At 44.1% G+C, this 16,777-nt stretch overlaps 1 protein-coding gene and 1 long non-coding RNA gene across 2 annotated transcripts in view; one reads left to right on the forward strand and one right to left on the reverse strand.

Moving 5' to 3' along the window:
• MTM1 (myotubularin 1) overlaps positions 1-16,777 on the reverse strand; it is a 1,347,122-nt gene that overhangs the window by 1,071,410 nt on the left and 258,935 nt on the right. The window contains exon 6 of the mRNA XM_069612751.1: positions 10,541-10,642. Coding sequence (XP_069468852.1) covers positions 10,541-10,642 — 102 coding nt within the window. The remainder of the gene's footprint in view (positions 1-10,540; positions 10,643-16,777) is intronic.
• Positions 1-16,777, forward strand: part of LOC138480937 (uncharacterized) — a 549,246-nt gene that overhangs the window by 236,991 nt on the left and 295,478 nt on the right. The window lies entirely within an intron of this gene.

Below are 16,777 nucleotides of genomic sequence, written 5' to 3' on the forward strand. Positions count from 1 at the left end.
CAATCCTGCCTTCCAAGGGGAAAACTCTCTCGGATCTCGTATCCCAGATGAGGCCCAGGAACGTTAGACTCTGCGTCGGTTCCAGTTGAGATTTCTTGAGATTGATGGAGAATTCCAAGTCGTTTAGCGTGTTCATGAGGGCGAAGGAGGTATGATGGACCCTGATGAGCCAGTCTACCAAGTATGGATGGACATGGTGACCTTGGGCCCTGAGAATGGCTGCCACTGCATTCATAAGCCTGGTAAAGACCCTCTGGGCTGAATTGAGGCCAAAGGGTAGAACCTTGTATTGGAAATGGAAACCCATGATACTGAGCCGCAGGAAGCACCGATGGGGCTGCCAAATCGGGACGTGTAGGTAAGCGTCATTCAGATCCAGGGAGCACACATCCATCTACCCTGCACAGTGTCTCCGCAATAAGCGCTGGGGTAACCACCTTGAACTTTTGAAGTGGGAGGGAAAGGTTCAGGGTGGAAAGGTCCAACACAACTCTCAAGCCAGCCTGGTTCTTCTTGGGTATGGCGAAAATCCTGGATTAGAAGCCCATACCCCGCTTGGGGGCTGGGACTTCTTCCACTGCCTGGCTCTCTACAAGCAAAAGAATTTCCGCCAACAGAGTTGCTGTCCCGATCTGTGGGAGGGGGAGGAACTGGTAGGCGGTACCCCGTTGACACTACTGACAGGATCCAGGGTTCTATGAACTTCACGCGCCAATTGTGTGTGTCGAAGACAAGCCTGCCCCCCATCGAAGACACGTGGACCCGGAGGGGAGTTTCATGCCTTTTTTCCCTCTGAGGTTGAGGAGGGTGACTGAAAAAAAAGCCCTTTTTCCCCCACCTTGTGCTGTTTGTGGTAGTGTTGACTCGGCGAGCGGTCCGGCTGCCTGGACCGACGTTCTGGGAAGCGCCGGAACCCGCCGAATGCCCGACCCTTGTCGGAATGCTGGCGCATTTGACTGTAGTTCTGGGGCGTGGACTTCGTGAGGATGGATAAGGATGTTGCAGTCTGGGTACTTGTTCTTATCAAGTTCCACATCGGTGGTGGAATAAAAGAGGTAACTACCGTCGAATGGAAGGTCCAATATAGGTTCCTGGACGTCCGGGTTGAACTTGGTAGCCCGGAGCCAAGCAGTCCTTCTCATGTCCGTGGCCTGAGGTGTCTATATGCACCACTGTGGACTCCATGATGTCTTGAGCCACCATCCTTGCTTCTGCCAGCCCGACCTTGAAGCGTGCCTGACTGTGCCAAAGCCTCTGGTTAACTGCTGCGAGCATGGCATCCGCATTAGACTGACAAAGGTGCAGCAATGTGTTTAAATAGACCTTCTTTCCATACGCTTCCAAGATCTTCTCCTTGCCTAGTAGAGCCAAGAATGAGGTGGCCGATGAAGACTGAGGCTTCGATTATATGGAAGCCACAGCAATCACTGAGGAGTGTGGTAGAGGGTGTGCCGACAACAAGAGTATCCCCTTTCAATTGCCTGTACTTGGCATCGAGGCACCCATTGGTGGACTGCACTGAATGGGGTTTCAGCCATCCCTTTTTGGCCAAGACGACTACGTCTGTCTGCATCGGAATCCCTGCTCTAGTCACGCGGTGTAGAGGGAGGACTTCAGCCAGGACCCCCACCTCAGGTTGTTCAACCTAAGGTTGTGGAAGCCACAAGTATTCAGCCAAACCTGCAAGTCGATCATGGAAGACCTTGGCTGACGATGGTGTGTCGTGGTCCTCCTCATCATCGGTGTCCACCAGGGTGTCCGACTTGTCTGGCGCCGGTGGAGGAGTGCTGGGAGCCATAGGCTGCAGTGTGGGGATACATGAGTAGCATAGGAGTATGCAGCATTGAGAACCACTCTATACCCACATTAGGCTAGTTTAGTTGCGATACTAGTAGTCATTGCCAGTACTCTGAATCCTGCTGCACTCAGAGTACCGGCAATGGGCCGAAAAAGGGGTGGGATGCGGGGAAGCCTGAGATTCAGTTATGGAGCTGGGCAACAGTTGGGGTTAGTTAAGGGGGGGTGGGGTGGGAAGTTGGGGAATTAACAGGGGGTTGCAGTACAGACAAGCACCACTGAACAATAGAAAGGGATTAAGAGCGGGGTGGGTTGGGCTAGACCCTGTGTAAGATGGGAGACTTTGAGATAATAACTTGGAATGTGAGGGGGCTAAACATTACATTAAACGTAATAGGGTCATGACGTATCTGAAACAACAAAAAATAGACATAGCACTGTTGCAAGAAACTCCCCTGACCAAGGAGAAACATGACATGATCACGAGAAAATGGAATGCGACGACCCTAGGGGAAACCTACTCAGCATATGCCAGAGGTGTTATAATATGGATAGCGCCTCATGTCCCGTTTAAACTACTACAGTCCACCACAGACAAGATGACAGGATGGTCATGATTCGGGGGGTTGGTAGAAAGTAAAGACATTTTCATCATCAATGTGTACTCCCCAAATCAGTAAACAACAGCCTACTTCAGAACTCGGCATACCAAGATTAGTCCTTATATAGATAGGGCGGTGGTGTGGGGTTGGGGGGTGTACTTTAACTGTACCCTAGACCCAGGGATGGACAGGTCGGACGAGAAGTTAGCGCGCCCGTCCCCGGCAGCTAAAGCTACGAGCACCCTGCTACAGGCCTTTAGGTTGGTAGATGTGTGGAGGATACAGCACCCACAGAGTAAAGAGTATTTTCATTATTCTGCCCCACAGAACCTACACACAAGGCTGGACTATGTGTTCACCGGGACGGACTCGATAAATGAGGTGACACAAGCAGACTACAAGACCATGGTCCTATCAGATCATGCCCTGCTGGTTATAACCTGGCGGATCCTGCCTCCCCGAGCTAGAATCCCGACATGGAGACTCAGGGCAGAGGCACTTAAAGATACGGGGTAACGTGAGGACCTCAGGGTGGAGGTAGAGGAATACTTCAAACACAACACTGGAAGTGTGGATTCAGCCGGGAAGTTATGGGAAGCTTTTAAGGTGGTGGTGAGAGCGGCGGCCATAGCTAAATCTAAGGGGATGAGAGACGTCATTACACGAGAACTGCAAAGTGCAGAACAAAAGTTAGAAAGGGTTATGCGGGAGGGCACAAGATCCCCAGAGGAGGTCGCAACCGTAACCCAATTACAACAAGAATGCAGTGACCACTGGGAAAAGCTAGGCAACCTAAGCTAGAAGAAATACATCGAGAAGCAGCATGCAGAAGGAGACAAACCGGGCAGACTGTTAGCCTGCTTATTCAAAAGTGATACCTCCAGGCAACCCATAAGGGCGATGCGTGGGAGGATGAACATGTACAAGAAACCCAAGAAGGGGTAAATGAATGCTTATATGAATATTACAAGCGTCTATATGCAGACACCGTCCAAGAGGAAGAGATAGATATTCAGGAGGCACTAACAGATTACACTCCCCAAACTTGAGGAAGAAGAAAGAGGGCCTTGAAATCCCTATAACATTAGAAGAGATAGAGCATGTAATGAAGCACCTGCCCACTAGCAAAGCTCCAGGAGCAGACAGACTTCCTGCACCCACTACTAGCAATGTTCAATGATGCGCTCACCACGGGTAGACTGCCCGAGACTCTACGTGAGGCGATTATCATCCCGCTCCTTAAACCCAAGAAACCGGACATTAAATGTGGATCTTATAGACCCCTCTCACTACTCAAAGATGGGAAGATCCTGACAGCAATTATGGCTAACAGTTGAAAACCAGTCATAAGCAAACTTATACACTCAGACCAGTCGGCCAATATTCCACACAGGAACATAACTAACAATTTGAGGAGATGAAACATCATGGATCACACCCAGGGGAGCTTGCAGGATGTGGCGATAATTTCACTCGACGCAGTGAAAGCGTTCGATTCTGTCAAATGGCCATGGTTGCTAGCCGTCCTGGAAGAATACGGGATCAGGCCCACATACCTGAAATGGGTGCAACTATTATATAGCGAGGGGAGTTGGGGGCAGAAACTGGGTTTCACACCGGCCATTATATAACGCACCATAGAGTGGTGCGGAAGCTTAAGAGAACGTGGTCTGAACTGGTGCTTGAGGAAGAACCAGGTGTTACTATGGATACAATATATGATATAGCAGAGGGGGGACACGAGATATCTAGGATATACGAGAGGATGATGTCCAGAGTGGGAAAGGAGTTGGTGCAACTGAGACTGGAATGGGAGGAAGAAGTGGGGAATCCGATGGAGGATGGGATGTGGGAACGAGTTCAGGGTTATCACAAGAAAGTGTTGAGAAATGCTAGACTTCAACAGATGCGATTGTACATTACACATAGGGCGTACTTGACACCCCAAAAGATGGCCAAGTTTAAGAATATGGGACGGCAGGCATGCCCCAAGTGAGATGAAGAGAATGCGGGCATGGTACATATGTTCTGGTCATGCCCGGTCATTGAGTGCTTTTGGGGGGAGGTTGCACGCACATTAGAAGCAAAAGATATCAGGCTTGTGGTGGATACTGTGTGGGCCTGCTTGTTAGGGGGGTTCCCTAGGCCACGAAAACTTAAGCATATAAGCAAATTGAAGGATCTGGCGTATGCGCATGCAAAGCGAAGAATTGCTATGGGGTGGAAGTCTTGCCACAAACCACGATTGGAGTCATGGTGGAAGGATCTGCAGAAATGGGCAGAGGCTGAAACCATGGTATGGCAAGAAGCTAGCAGTACTGGGGGGGGAGGAAGAAACAGACTCTCATGGCCAGGAGACTGCTCATAGCAGAACTATTTGGGTCAGTACAAGACCCTTTGGATATAACGGAAAGCGAAACCTCACCATAAGATGCAGGAATTGAACAGTAGCAGTTGTAGGCTTGGAAAGGGAAGCAGTGAACACGGCTGAATAATGTATATGTGAAATGTTATTGTATCCACTGCAGTTTTGGTTTGTAATGTTTGTTAAATGTTTAATAAAAATGTTTAAAAAAAAAAAAACTATTATATAGTGAGGCAGTGGCAAGGGTCAAAACGGGTTCCACCATTTCAGAACAATGTCAACTAAGCAAGGGTACTAGACAAGGATGCCTGTGGTCCCCAATGCTCTTTATCTTGGCGTTGGAACCCTGAGCGGCATATTTGAGGAAGGAGTATGGGGAAGTCGGAATCAGTACAAAGGGAGGGCAACACCTGATATAAATGTACGCTGTTGATATGCTCCTATACCTGCAATACCCAGAGGAGAACCTACAATATATTTTAGAGATAATGGCACGATACGCGACACTGTCGGGTATAACTGCCAACCTGCAAAAATGAAGTATATACCCCCCTGGGAATGCATGTAGGAATGCCTAAGCACAAACTGCCAGTATTACCGAGACATTCAGATACCTAGGTATTGATATATATCACGATCCTGAAGCAGAACACAGACGGAACACGGAAAAGGCATTGTCTAAAATTGAGAAAAGTATGGCATTTTGGACCAAACTACCACTGTCCATGATGGGAAGAGCAGCATTACTGAAGATGGTGGTGCTGCCCAGATTATTACATTATTTCGCAAGTATCCCATACGAAAATACCCTAAAAGTTCTTCTTGAAACTGCAGAGCATATGCAGGGGCTTTATCTGGCATAATTCAAGAAACAGAATAGCATTGTGGAAATTACAATATCCATATGAACAAGGAGGCATTAAATTGTCAACTTCGAAGTATACTACCTAGCTAGACAGCTCCAATACGTAGCAAAATGGCTATCGGAGGAACAGACACCTGAGTCTAAGCTGCCGAGTGCGCCCCTTATTTTCTGAATGAAAGAACGTGGCTACCGATAAAACGAAGAGTCGGGGAGGGCAGGTTGTTAAATCTGGGAGGGGAGATTTGGCATAGAGCTTGTCGATTGATAAACAACCCCAACCCCTGTTCCCCGCAGATGCCACTGGTGGTGCTAGAAGGAATAGATGAACAAATCAGGCGGGAACCGGTGGGGATAGCGACGGTGGGCGATGTATGTACAGACGGGGAGCCCAGGAATTTTGAAAGGTTGGTAGAAGACACAGGATTGCACCGTGGACAGTATATCACATATTCTCAGCACCTGAAGATTATAAACAGCACATCGCCTGCTGCCGTACTAGCCCGACAACCAGATGCAGTAATAGAAACATTTTATGATGTGCCGAAGGGGGACATGAAGTCTCCCGAATATATGAGTTGTTGATGTCTAAGATAGGGGAAGAGGTGATCCAAACAAGATTAAACTGGGAGGAGGATGTGGGAGAAGCAATGTAAGATGGGCTGTGGAGTAGAGCACAAGGGTACCATAAGAAGGAATCAAGAAATGTGCGGTTAAAACAAATTCAGTTGTACTGGACCCACAGAGCATACTTGACCCCTAAGAAAATAGTGAAGCACAACCACGCAAGTATACACACATGCCCAAAATGTGGGGTAGTGGATGCAGGAATGGTACATATGTTTTGGTCATGCGCAGAGATAAGTAGATTTTGGGGAGAAGTGGCCCAAATCATGGTCAAAGCGGAGATCAACCTAGATGGGAGTACCCGCTGGGCATTCCTTTTGGGGGATACTTTAGGCCTCGTAGAGCTAAGCATGCAAGCAAACTGCAAGACCTAGCATAAACTGGCTAAACGCAAAATACCAATGAGCTGGAAAGAGTACGAGACCGTCGGCACACGCATGGTGGCGAGACTTAAAGAAGTGGGCGAATGTTGAAATTGTGGTATGGCAAGAAGCAAGGGGAAGGAACGAGGATCCGGCAGAGGGGGGACTGGAGGCTTGGAGACAATTGGTGGCGGCACCAACTATGTCGGACCAAGATAGTCCGGGGAGTAGCAGTCTCGGAGGGGAGACATAAATGCAAATAGAGCTGGGCTGGGTGAGAAGTAGACGGGAGCGGTGCGAAGTAGGCCAGGGAAAAGGAGGGGGAGTTATGGGCGGGGAAAGGGAGAAAATGAAGCATACAACTGTACGTTAAAGTTATATTGTACAATGGTCTATTAAACTGTATGGTTATATGTTGAAAAACCAATAAAAATAGTTTTTAAACAAAAAATTAATGATGTAGTGCATGTAAATGACTAAAAAGTGAAATATTGCATCTCTAGTAAAATCACTGCCTACAGTCTTGCTGTACAGTCTCTTCAGTTCTGCATGTTTGAGGTGATATTGGGCTAGGGAGGAAAGTCAGTAATTATGAGAGGTGGGAGAACATGACAGAAATCCAGTAACTCCAGGCATAATTTAAGGCATTTCGCAGCGCTTATAGCACATAGGAGTTTTCAATGAGCACAAGTTAAATTAAGGCTAGCTGTGGTGTCTCGCTGAACTTCCAAAACATGTTTGCCATTTAGTGACCTGCAGGAAACCATCTATGCTCCCTGAAAAAGAGAAAGAGATGCAACATTGTGCAGCTGTCTAAAACGCACAAAGAGCTGTAAACAGCCAGTCAGCAGCACAGCTATGAAGAAGTGGGAGATAGTGTGCAGGGGAACCGTACCTAAGGATATAGAAGACACTTGATGAAATGCGCCACATGTTCATTTATTGCTGTTTTTTAAGCCTATGGGTTAAGCCCATTGGTTAACACGTGTTTCAGCCTTGGGGCCTTTCTCAATACCAGACAAATGCTGGGACAAAACCGGAAGTCATGAACATTGTACACCATTAATACATATACATGACAGAGAATTGTAGGGTAGGATTAAGCGGTAAGAGAACATTTTTGAAAAAACAAAACACATTAAGAACTTGTTTTAGACACAGTTGGACATCCATGAATCATGTTGTAAATTATCACAACATAACCACTGTATTTCTGTTAATGTGAATATATTCAATGTATTATTTGACCAAACTACTATAATCCTGAAGTTCATACTATTCTTCTGATATAAGCAAAGATGCTTAACAGCTTAATCTCAATAACCAAAATTATCTATTAGTAGAATAAGTATTAAACATTTCCTCAATTGAATTATGTTTGCCTGAAATCATCTATCTTTACTCTCCATTTACATATTATAACTTGAAATACACTATAACTACTTCCCTTAGTTTTATCAGGGCACATCTATAAGCAGTTCACTGCTTCAATTTTAACCAATCAAATTCATTACTTACCCGAGAATATTAAACACTTGCCTGAAGCAAGAGAATGAAATAGGTTTTCAAGTTTTTCTGTCCCAGGTTAATCCCTTGTTCCTCTGTTAAAATAAACATCAGGCACATATTGCACATATGTGGCTTAAATACTACTGAGATTCATGTAGTAATGCCTGAATGAGCGGAACAAATCCCCACTTTAATTAAGCAAATATTATTAACACAGATAGTATTGTAATGAACCAAGGGTTCCCCTATTCAAACTGTACTTTAGATAGGTAGCATTCGTTAAGTTATTAACCGATTCAGGGTCAGCTCCCTCTCACATAGTCTGTATTGAGTGCAGTTAGCACCATCCCATATACCTCCTGTGTGGTTTTAGAAAAATCAACCCAGTGCTTCCAAATACCTCCCAATGCAACATTCTGGAACTAAGATATAAACACAGCATCTCAAAGTGCCCTCCTATTTTGTCATCATCACATCCTCATAATCCAATTGATCCCCACAATTACAAAGTGTTCCCAATTCCTTTCTAACTTGTCGAAAGTTCTGGAGCCAAGATTCCCTCGCGGCTGCCATCTTGGATCCTTTGTATAAATTGTCCCAAGCCTTAAGCCCTGCCCCTCACTCATACCAAGCTGCTGGGGTTGTTGTGAGCCGCTTGTATTCATGACATATATCACTCTAATACCTTTGTTGATTTTGGTCAATTCATTGGTTACCTTTCAAAAGCAAGTGCTTATAAGGACTGAAAGTCCTTATTCTACTTTCGCCTATAATAGGCTCTGATCTTTGCACTAGCTTCATGCAGGTAATACCAAACCGATCAGGCGCTGATTTCCAATGGTTATACTTCAACCCAGTGTCCCATCACGGACATTCTACTATCTAATCTCCTAATTCTCAATCTGTTGGGTCTCAACTCAAATTAAACTGATATTTGCAGATGTAGCAGGGTTAGTAACAAAGGTGAAAGACTTGATTCGCGTTAATTTCTTGCACATATTTGTACCAAGGTAGTTAACAATTCAATTACTCTCTTCCTTACACATGTAGTGTAATCTGACATGTAGATTGGTTAATTAATCCACTCTCATTCACATCACCTCCATATAGTTGAACCATACTCCCCCAGTCATCTACATCATAGGGGGTGTTTATAATTACACTAAGTGAACTTGAGCAGTTTTTAGAGTCATAGAATAGAACCTATTCCAATAATTACTTCAAAGAAATGCCCTGAGGTCATGATCAAAGTTCAAGGCTCTTTTAGTTGCTTGAAAATGGCAGATTAGTCTCGCCTCCATTTGCCGCTGCTGTCTCTCCTTATTGCCCCTTATGCTGAGTGATAGTCTCTTTAATCATGTAAACCTGATGTCATTCGTATGTTCCAATTGATGATGATTCTAATGCCAATACAATGCCAGTGGGAGTCTTTAGTCCTGGCTGTTGATTGATGATATGTGTTCCCCGATTCTGGTTCTTAGGGTGCGTATCGTGCTTCCAATATAAATCTTGGCATACACACACGAGATTGCATACAACAAACTTCGTTTGACAGTTTATAAAGTCTGTCACTGACCATGTTGTGCCTGCCCCGTCAGAGAAACCATCTGTTACATTTTGTGCATATTTGCACATTCTGCACATACCACACATGTAAAAGCCCTTCCTTGTAGGATTTAACCAACTGACGCCTGGTTCTTTCATTGGACTCTATAGCAGCGATGGACTCAGTTTTCTTAAGAGTTTTGAAATGGATAGTGTTATCAATACCATGGGACCCTGGGATTGTCCTACTGGGAGACCAGGGAGAAGGACAGTTCCCGATATCAGGCAACCTGGCGGACCTCTGCACACACCTACGGACCACAGCCAGGATTTCAATCACCAAGCTGTGGAAACTTCAGGAAGGCCCAGCAATCCCTGTGTGGTGGGTCAAATGCTGGGACATCGCCACAGCGGAGAAAATTACTGCCATCCGCCTCGGCAACCAAAACAAGTTCCACAGCACCTGGGGTCCATTCCTGGACTTTGTGGAAAGATTCCTGGGAGTGGCCAGACAACCTCCAGTGCTCTGCTGGCTAACTAAAATGGACTAACATCGTAGTGGCCCCCTGGACCGGCGCACATGGCTGCTTACCCTATCGCAACCACAGCACACATACCCTGTAACCTCGATCTGAGACTGATGCGACCCCTCCCCCCGGACCACCCCAGAACTCACCCCCCATTCTTTTCCCTCCCTTTCATTTTGTCTTTTTGTTCTTTTTACCTCAGTTGAGGCATGTTTTCTTTTTCTTGTTTACTATGTTTCACTCCAAAGCATGTCACAAATAACGAAGCCTCCGTTTATAAATGCCAATAAAATGTTACATTGAAAAAGAAATAGATAGTGTTGTAATGGATATGCTCCACTCACCAAACCGTGTGACAATGGAAATGCATATTTTGTGAGGATTTCAAATATGTCTCTTCTGCTGTGTCCTTCTTGTTTCAATGCAAACCGCAGATTCCTCATATCCTACACAAGGAATGAATTTAGTTTAGTAAAACCAGTGATACATCTGTTCATTTATTTCCATACACATTTATGTACTATAACATTTATCCCATTGGGGGTTATGGATGAAGATGTCACACATATTGCATTATCCCCACCAAACACGTTCAGCAGTCACCCCACATGAAAATAAAGTACAGACAATTTGGCAGTTGTCTGATTGTGCCCTAGCTGAATCAACACACTCAGATGTTACATTGCAGTTAGGAACTCTATTCATAAAAATTGCACATGTCAAGGACGGAGACTACCACATCATTAGGTTATTTTTTAATACCAGGTGGTCAGTAGTGGCTCCCAGCCTGAGTTTAATAAGTTGCAAAATGTTGGAGCAAAACTGAAAAGGTGTGCTGCTCTTGAGTCATGAAAGAGTAGCAAGGACAGGTTGAGGATTTAGAGTTGTTGAGTGCAGATTACATTTGGCCAATTTGTTTGGATAGAAAGGAAGGCCCAGATGAATGAAAGCCCTGAGAAAGATGCTCGTGGCTTCAGAATAAATGTGTTGTAACACAGGCAGCCAATGAAAAACCAGGATATGTAAGAAAGCAGCACCAACTGAAGTCCTAAATTGTCAGCATGTAGGCTACCATGTTGGAAATGTGATGTACATATTTGATTTCATATTTATGTAAAGAGTTACCACATTAAAAAACAGGAACAGAGAAGAGGTGAGAGATATCAATAGAAATGAATCCAAAAGGGTGACAAATTAGGCAATTGCCACCAGGTCAATTCAGTGCCCATAATGAAACCTAAATTATATTTGGACGTTACAAGATGGGAACAAGGTACAACACTACGTGGGAATTAGTCTAGAGACTACAGATTTAGCTGCCTCCACGAGTAGCACATCAGTTTTGCAAGGTTTCACACCTTAAATCAGTGTGAAACTAATTACTAATTCAGAGCACAGCCATTTAATTGAAAATAGGTCACAAGAGGCACCCATACTTTCCTGTAAAAGAAAGACATATGCATTGGGGTAATAATTTGAAGGCATGCAAGTGGAAGAGCTTGGTAAACAGCAGTATACAGAGATTAAAGGAACAATCAAGAAGTGCCCTGGTGCATCCCATAATGCATTGAATGGGAGCAGCCTCTAAGAAGTAGGAAATCAACATGGAGCTCAGCGAAAGTCGTAAAAACATCTTGGCCAACAGAGTAGAAATCCACTGACAGATCTAACAAAGTCAGGGCTGATAGACAGTTCCCATCAGTTTTCTCCCTGACAACCACCAAGACGAATGCACAACCGACTGTGGCCCCCTTGTTGGCCTGAACCAATGGTTCCCAACCATGGTCCTCGGCGGCCGCGAACAGGTCAGATTTTCAGGATATGCAAAATGAATAAATCAGGAGTAAAATTGCATTCCTTTGATCTAATGGGTAGACATTTACATATGCTGCGGTTAATCTGAAAACCAGGGAAACAGACTACAGGGTCCCGACACCCTGATCTGGGAGTCTTAGGGGACAGTTACCTTGTCAGTGTGACCCTAGGCGAGGGAGGCCCACTGGGAAAGACCAACCAATTAACTGTTAAAGAAAAAGCAAAAATGAGAAAAGTCACAGTTTAGGGCCTTCATGCCAACACCCAGGTGAGGAACATTTAATGGTTCTGCAATTCTAAATATCTAGAACAGGGGTGGCCCCTACGGGCAGTAAGTAAAAACACTACTAAACATGAATAATTTTACAGTTTTGTATCATCAAAATGGGTTACCAACCACTTACGTACTTTTTTAAACACTCTTTTTATTAGGTTATTCAACATACAAGATAGTAGCAGCATCTTTTAGTCCTTGGCATAGGGTAAATACAGTTGTAAGAAAAGCAAGGTTAAAGCATAACATGGTACCTCTCAGAGATGCAATTTCAAACAAGTATTTATACACTTGTGCTGACTCATTGCCAATAATTCAGTTATCTCTGTATCACTAACTTCCTGCAAGCCTCCGTCGAGGTTTTAAGGAGGTATGTGGTCAGCGCAGACCAGATGTCCCTGTGTTTAGAGCAAGGGTGTACCATCTCTGTATACGTGTGTTCACAGTTATTTGTCCATAACAATTCCCTGAAAAAATGCTATTGCTTGCGGGGTAAGAGGGTTTCAGTCAGAGTGTTGCAATTTACTTCTGTCCCAGTAGCAGTGCGAAGTTGACCATTTAGGGGAAGTGGGATCACCAGCAGGAAATTAAGAGGGTCAGTTTGTAGGTCAGCTTACATGGTAAGTGTAAGTTTAGCCATCATTTTCATCGAGAAGTTCTGCACCATCGTGCAGTGCCTAGGAGAGGTGTATGTAGTCCGCTGCATCCCTTTTACATCTTGGGCATGCTCCGTAGCCGACTGATCAAACCGTTTCATTCACATTGGAAGTACAGCAATTTAAAATGTATTCATTAAATCCCCACAGCTCATCTTCCAACTCCATTTTCCAGTGCCCTCTGCCACTTCCTTTTGGATCCAAGAGATCCATCCTTTCAGTAAATTGTACATCACTGAAATACAGCGGGTATGAGGGTCCCTTTTGATAATACAGTTAAGTAAAATGCTAGCCTTGGGTAGTTTTAGGAAGCAGGTAAATAGGTCACCTATGAATTTTTAGTGAAAATCGTCAGCGGAAGGACAGAGGTCATTGTTCCTGGAATTTTCACGAAGTGATAAATGTGCCATTTACAAAGAGATCATCTAGTATAATTGTGCTTAATTTAAATAGTGTGGTGTGTAAGAGGATTCAATTCAACACTACAGCTAAGTCAATGCCTAGTCTGGGATACTGAATGGAAACCCTTATTGATATATCTTTATGTCCAGTTCATGCGTTCTGGATGACTACCCCTATATAACACCCCTCTCTTGGAATCCCCCTGATCCCACTGAGCCAAGAAGTAGTTCTGTTTTGCAAGTTTAAAGGTTTATTTGATAATTTAAACAATATATATATATATATATATATATATATATATATATATATATATATATCACGCTTTATAATAAATTAATAATTGAATATCACACTGAATCTGAGCAGTAATCAATAATGGATAGTCTGGCACTAGCACACTTGTGAATAGGAACAGAAGAATAAGGTGGTAGAGAATGCTTTATATAAGTTCAGATGGATGTAATGTTGAATGAAAATGCAATACAGAAAATACTCAATAGGATTTCAACAAAACAATGTAATCACTTTTCTCTGGCAATCCCATCCCCCCTTTATGCAATGCAAGGAAATGGAAGGAAAGCACACAGTTCTCAGAAATGCAATCAAATGTAATTCAGTTCACCCCAGCAAGCTTAGACTACAGAAGTTGAAACACAGGCCCAAGATGCTTTTATATGTGCTGGCAATGAAGTGAAAAATTTGCTAAAATGCTTTTAATTCCCTCTAGAGGTTCAGGGTGAGTGGTATCAAGTTAATATTAGTCCAGGCTCACTCTAGCAATGATTGAGGGATGGTTCTTAAGAGGCAAACGAATTTTTAGCAAGGAAAGCAAGGAAGCTGCTGTTTTCACACGTGGAGAAATTGCAAATCGCGGTAAAATTCGCGATTGCGTTTTTCGCGATTGCGGCAAATGTATAGGGGGTAGGAATGCGGATCAGAGGAAAGTTAAACCAAGTTCCTAGCCCAAACGGTTACGGAGTTATGAACGATTAAATAAAGGTAGTTTTTCGGATTTGAAATGTTAAAAGTTCAGAGCGACAGGTTACAGCTTTGCAAATGACAGGTGACAGTTTTGCAAAATGACAGGTGACAGTTAGGAGGCAGTTCTGGTTAGATTAAAATAGATTGAATTATATTATTTTAACTAAGAGATTGGTTCTGCACAGTTCTGCTAGGTACTCACAATATATTTAGAAATAGAATGGGCCTCGCCACGGATCTGGTCAGGTTTTCTTCACTCGCCACGGACGGTCTCTGCGCACAGCATCTGGGTCAGCTCTACTCTGCTGGTCTGGTCTGGGTCTCTGGTTCTGATCAGGTCTCCGGTTCAGCTGGTCTCTCTCTGGATACAACACTGCTCTCTGGCAAATGGCAAGAGTTCTTGCAAAGAATTCAAACAACTCGCCTGGCTGTGAATAGTGGCAATGATTTGAGGCCTGCTAAAGAGGAATTTAGCTTGTAGTTGACCTCTCTGCTACAAATTCTGAAGTAAAGTCTTGGTCTCTGAAGGTGGATAGATTGAAGTCTCTATGTTGGCTCTCTGGAGGTTGATGGAGGTAAAGTATGGATTTTCCCGGCAGAGCGTCCCGCAGCAGATGGAATAGAATGTCCCTATCTGTCCTGACTGTCTGCTTTTATGTGTTTTGAAAGTGGGTGGAAAGGATAGCTTCCTAGGCCCTACCCCTCTCCACTTGTCATTGGCCACTTCCTCCTCTTCCCCTTGATTGGGGGAATGAAATGAAGGGTCATCATGATGAGGTCTGTTTATGGTACAGAGAACCCACCCCTGTCAAATTGCACACAATCTATATTTTGACCCAAAAGACATATTTGCACAGGTACACATTTGTTTAAAATTACATGCTCCCATCACATATCACAGGAGGTATACACTGTCCAAATGTGCTCTTCCTGAGAGCTTGCATTGAGAAATGGCAACATATTTCACTTTTTGGCCAGGTTACCAATATCAGATTCTTACTCAAATTTACCCAAATGTGTGCAAGGCATGCAGACATTGATTGATGAAGCATCAGACTTTTCACATGCAGACATTTTAAGTAATGCCCTCTTAACTGCTAGTTTGCCCCCAGATCATGCCACCGGTTCTAAAAACCTCTTAAAATGTGGGCCGAAATATCACAAGAATTATGGTATCATTTAAATAATTATGACAAGTCCGTACTATGAGTTATTCATCTTTTTCTAAAACCATATTCTGGCTACAGGGGTGTGTCTTTTCAGGTCACATGGTACAGAAACCAGTCTTTCCACTTTCTTCAAGCTCAGCCTCTGTCTCCAGTTTCTCCCCCTCCCAGTTTCTGCCAAGCCAGCTTGCTCTCACATGCAGTGCTCCTCCCCTTTCCTTCCAGGAGGAAGCCACATTTACGACTCCCACCAATAAAACAATTGCCTGAGTCAGGACAGGGCTTTGTTCAATTTCCTGCAGAGCCCAGGTAATTCAATCAGAGAAGTGTCAGATCCCTTTTGGTGGGAGCAGCAAAAGGCAGCTAGGCCTGGGAACACAGCTGTTGTGCAAGTCTCATCTCCTGTCGGGGGTAGCTGGTGGGCAGAATTCAGTTCCTTAAGCCAGGCCCCAGCTAATGTCACTTTTAGTTACCCAGTTTTCTGCATTTAAATAAAACTAACCATTTTACATACGCAGCTAGAATGTTGATTCTAAGTTTAAAACTATGACATTTAAACAATTGCAACCTATGTGACACTCAAAAGTAGGTCACTCATTTCTTTTAAACATTTAGATTTTTAGTGTCTTTCAGTCCAGATTTACTTAAACTGCTGAAATCCACACCTCACCCAGTCTTGTTATAAACCTTCAAGTCACTTCAGAATATAACTTTACATTGGATCCACCTCTCAGTAAGTCTTTCTTTGGCCTGCTTTGGGTTCATTTATTCAGTTTTACACAAAAAAAAGTCTGGTGTTGTTTTAAACCGCCGGCTTTCTGATAGTGGTGAGTACTGGTAATGCAACCATTTTGGGGATTTTTCTTGGATTAATGCATTCCAAACAGGAATGGTTCTTACATGGTAGTAAATCCTTGCTTAACATTGTTTTGATGGGGCTCCTTACAGTAAGATGGTTATGTGGAACCCCACAAAAGGGTTGAATCTTTAAAGTGGTCCAATGAGTCACGATTTCAGCAACTTTTTGACATCAGTAACAGTGGATTTTGTTAACAAAGATCTTTCTTTACTCTGGTGGGTGGCAAGTTAGGTAACCATTTTGGTGTGCGCACAAACTGCGTGGTTCTCCTGGATTCTGGCGCACTTGTGGGCTTTTTGGCCCTCTTGGATTTTCTAAGCCCACAGCACCAAATGTTGCAGCATGATAGCTCAAACGTGGGTCAGGACACCCAACAGGTGCCAGTTCCCTTATCGAATGTAAAGGGTAGACCCTGGATTCTGTACAAA

The sequence above is a fragment of the Ambystoma mexicanum genome, chromosome 5p (assembly GCF_040938575.1).
Source record: "Ambystoma mexicanum isolate Mex_15411 chromosome 5p, UKY_AmexF1_1, whole genome shotgun sequence".
NCBI lineage: Eukaryota > Metazoa > Chordata > Amphibia > Caudata > Ambystomatidae > Ambystoma > Ambystoma mexicanum.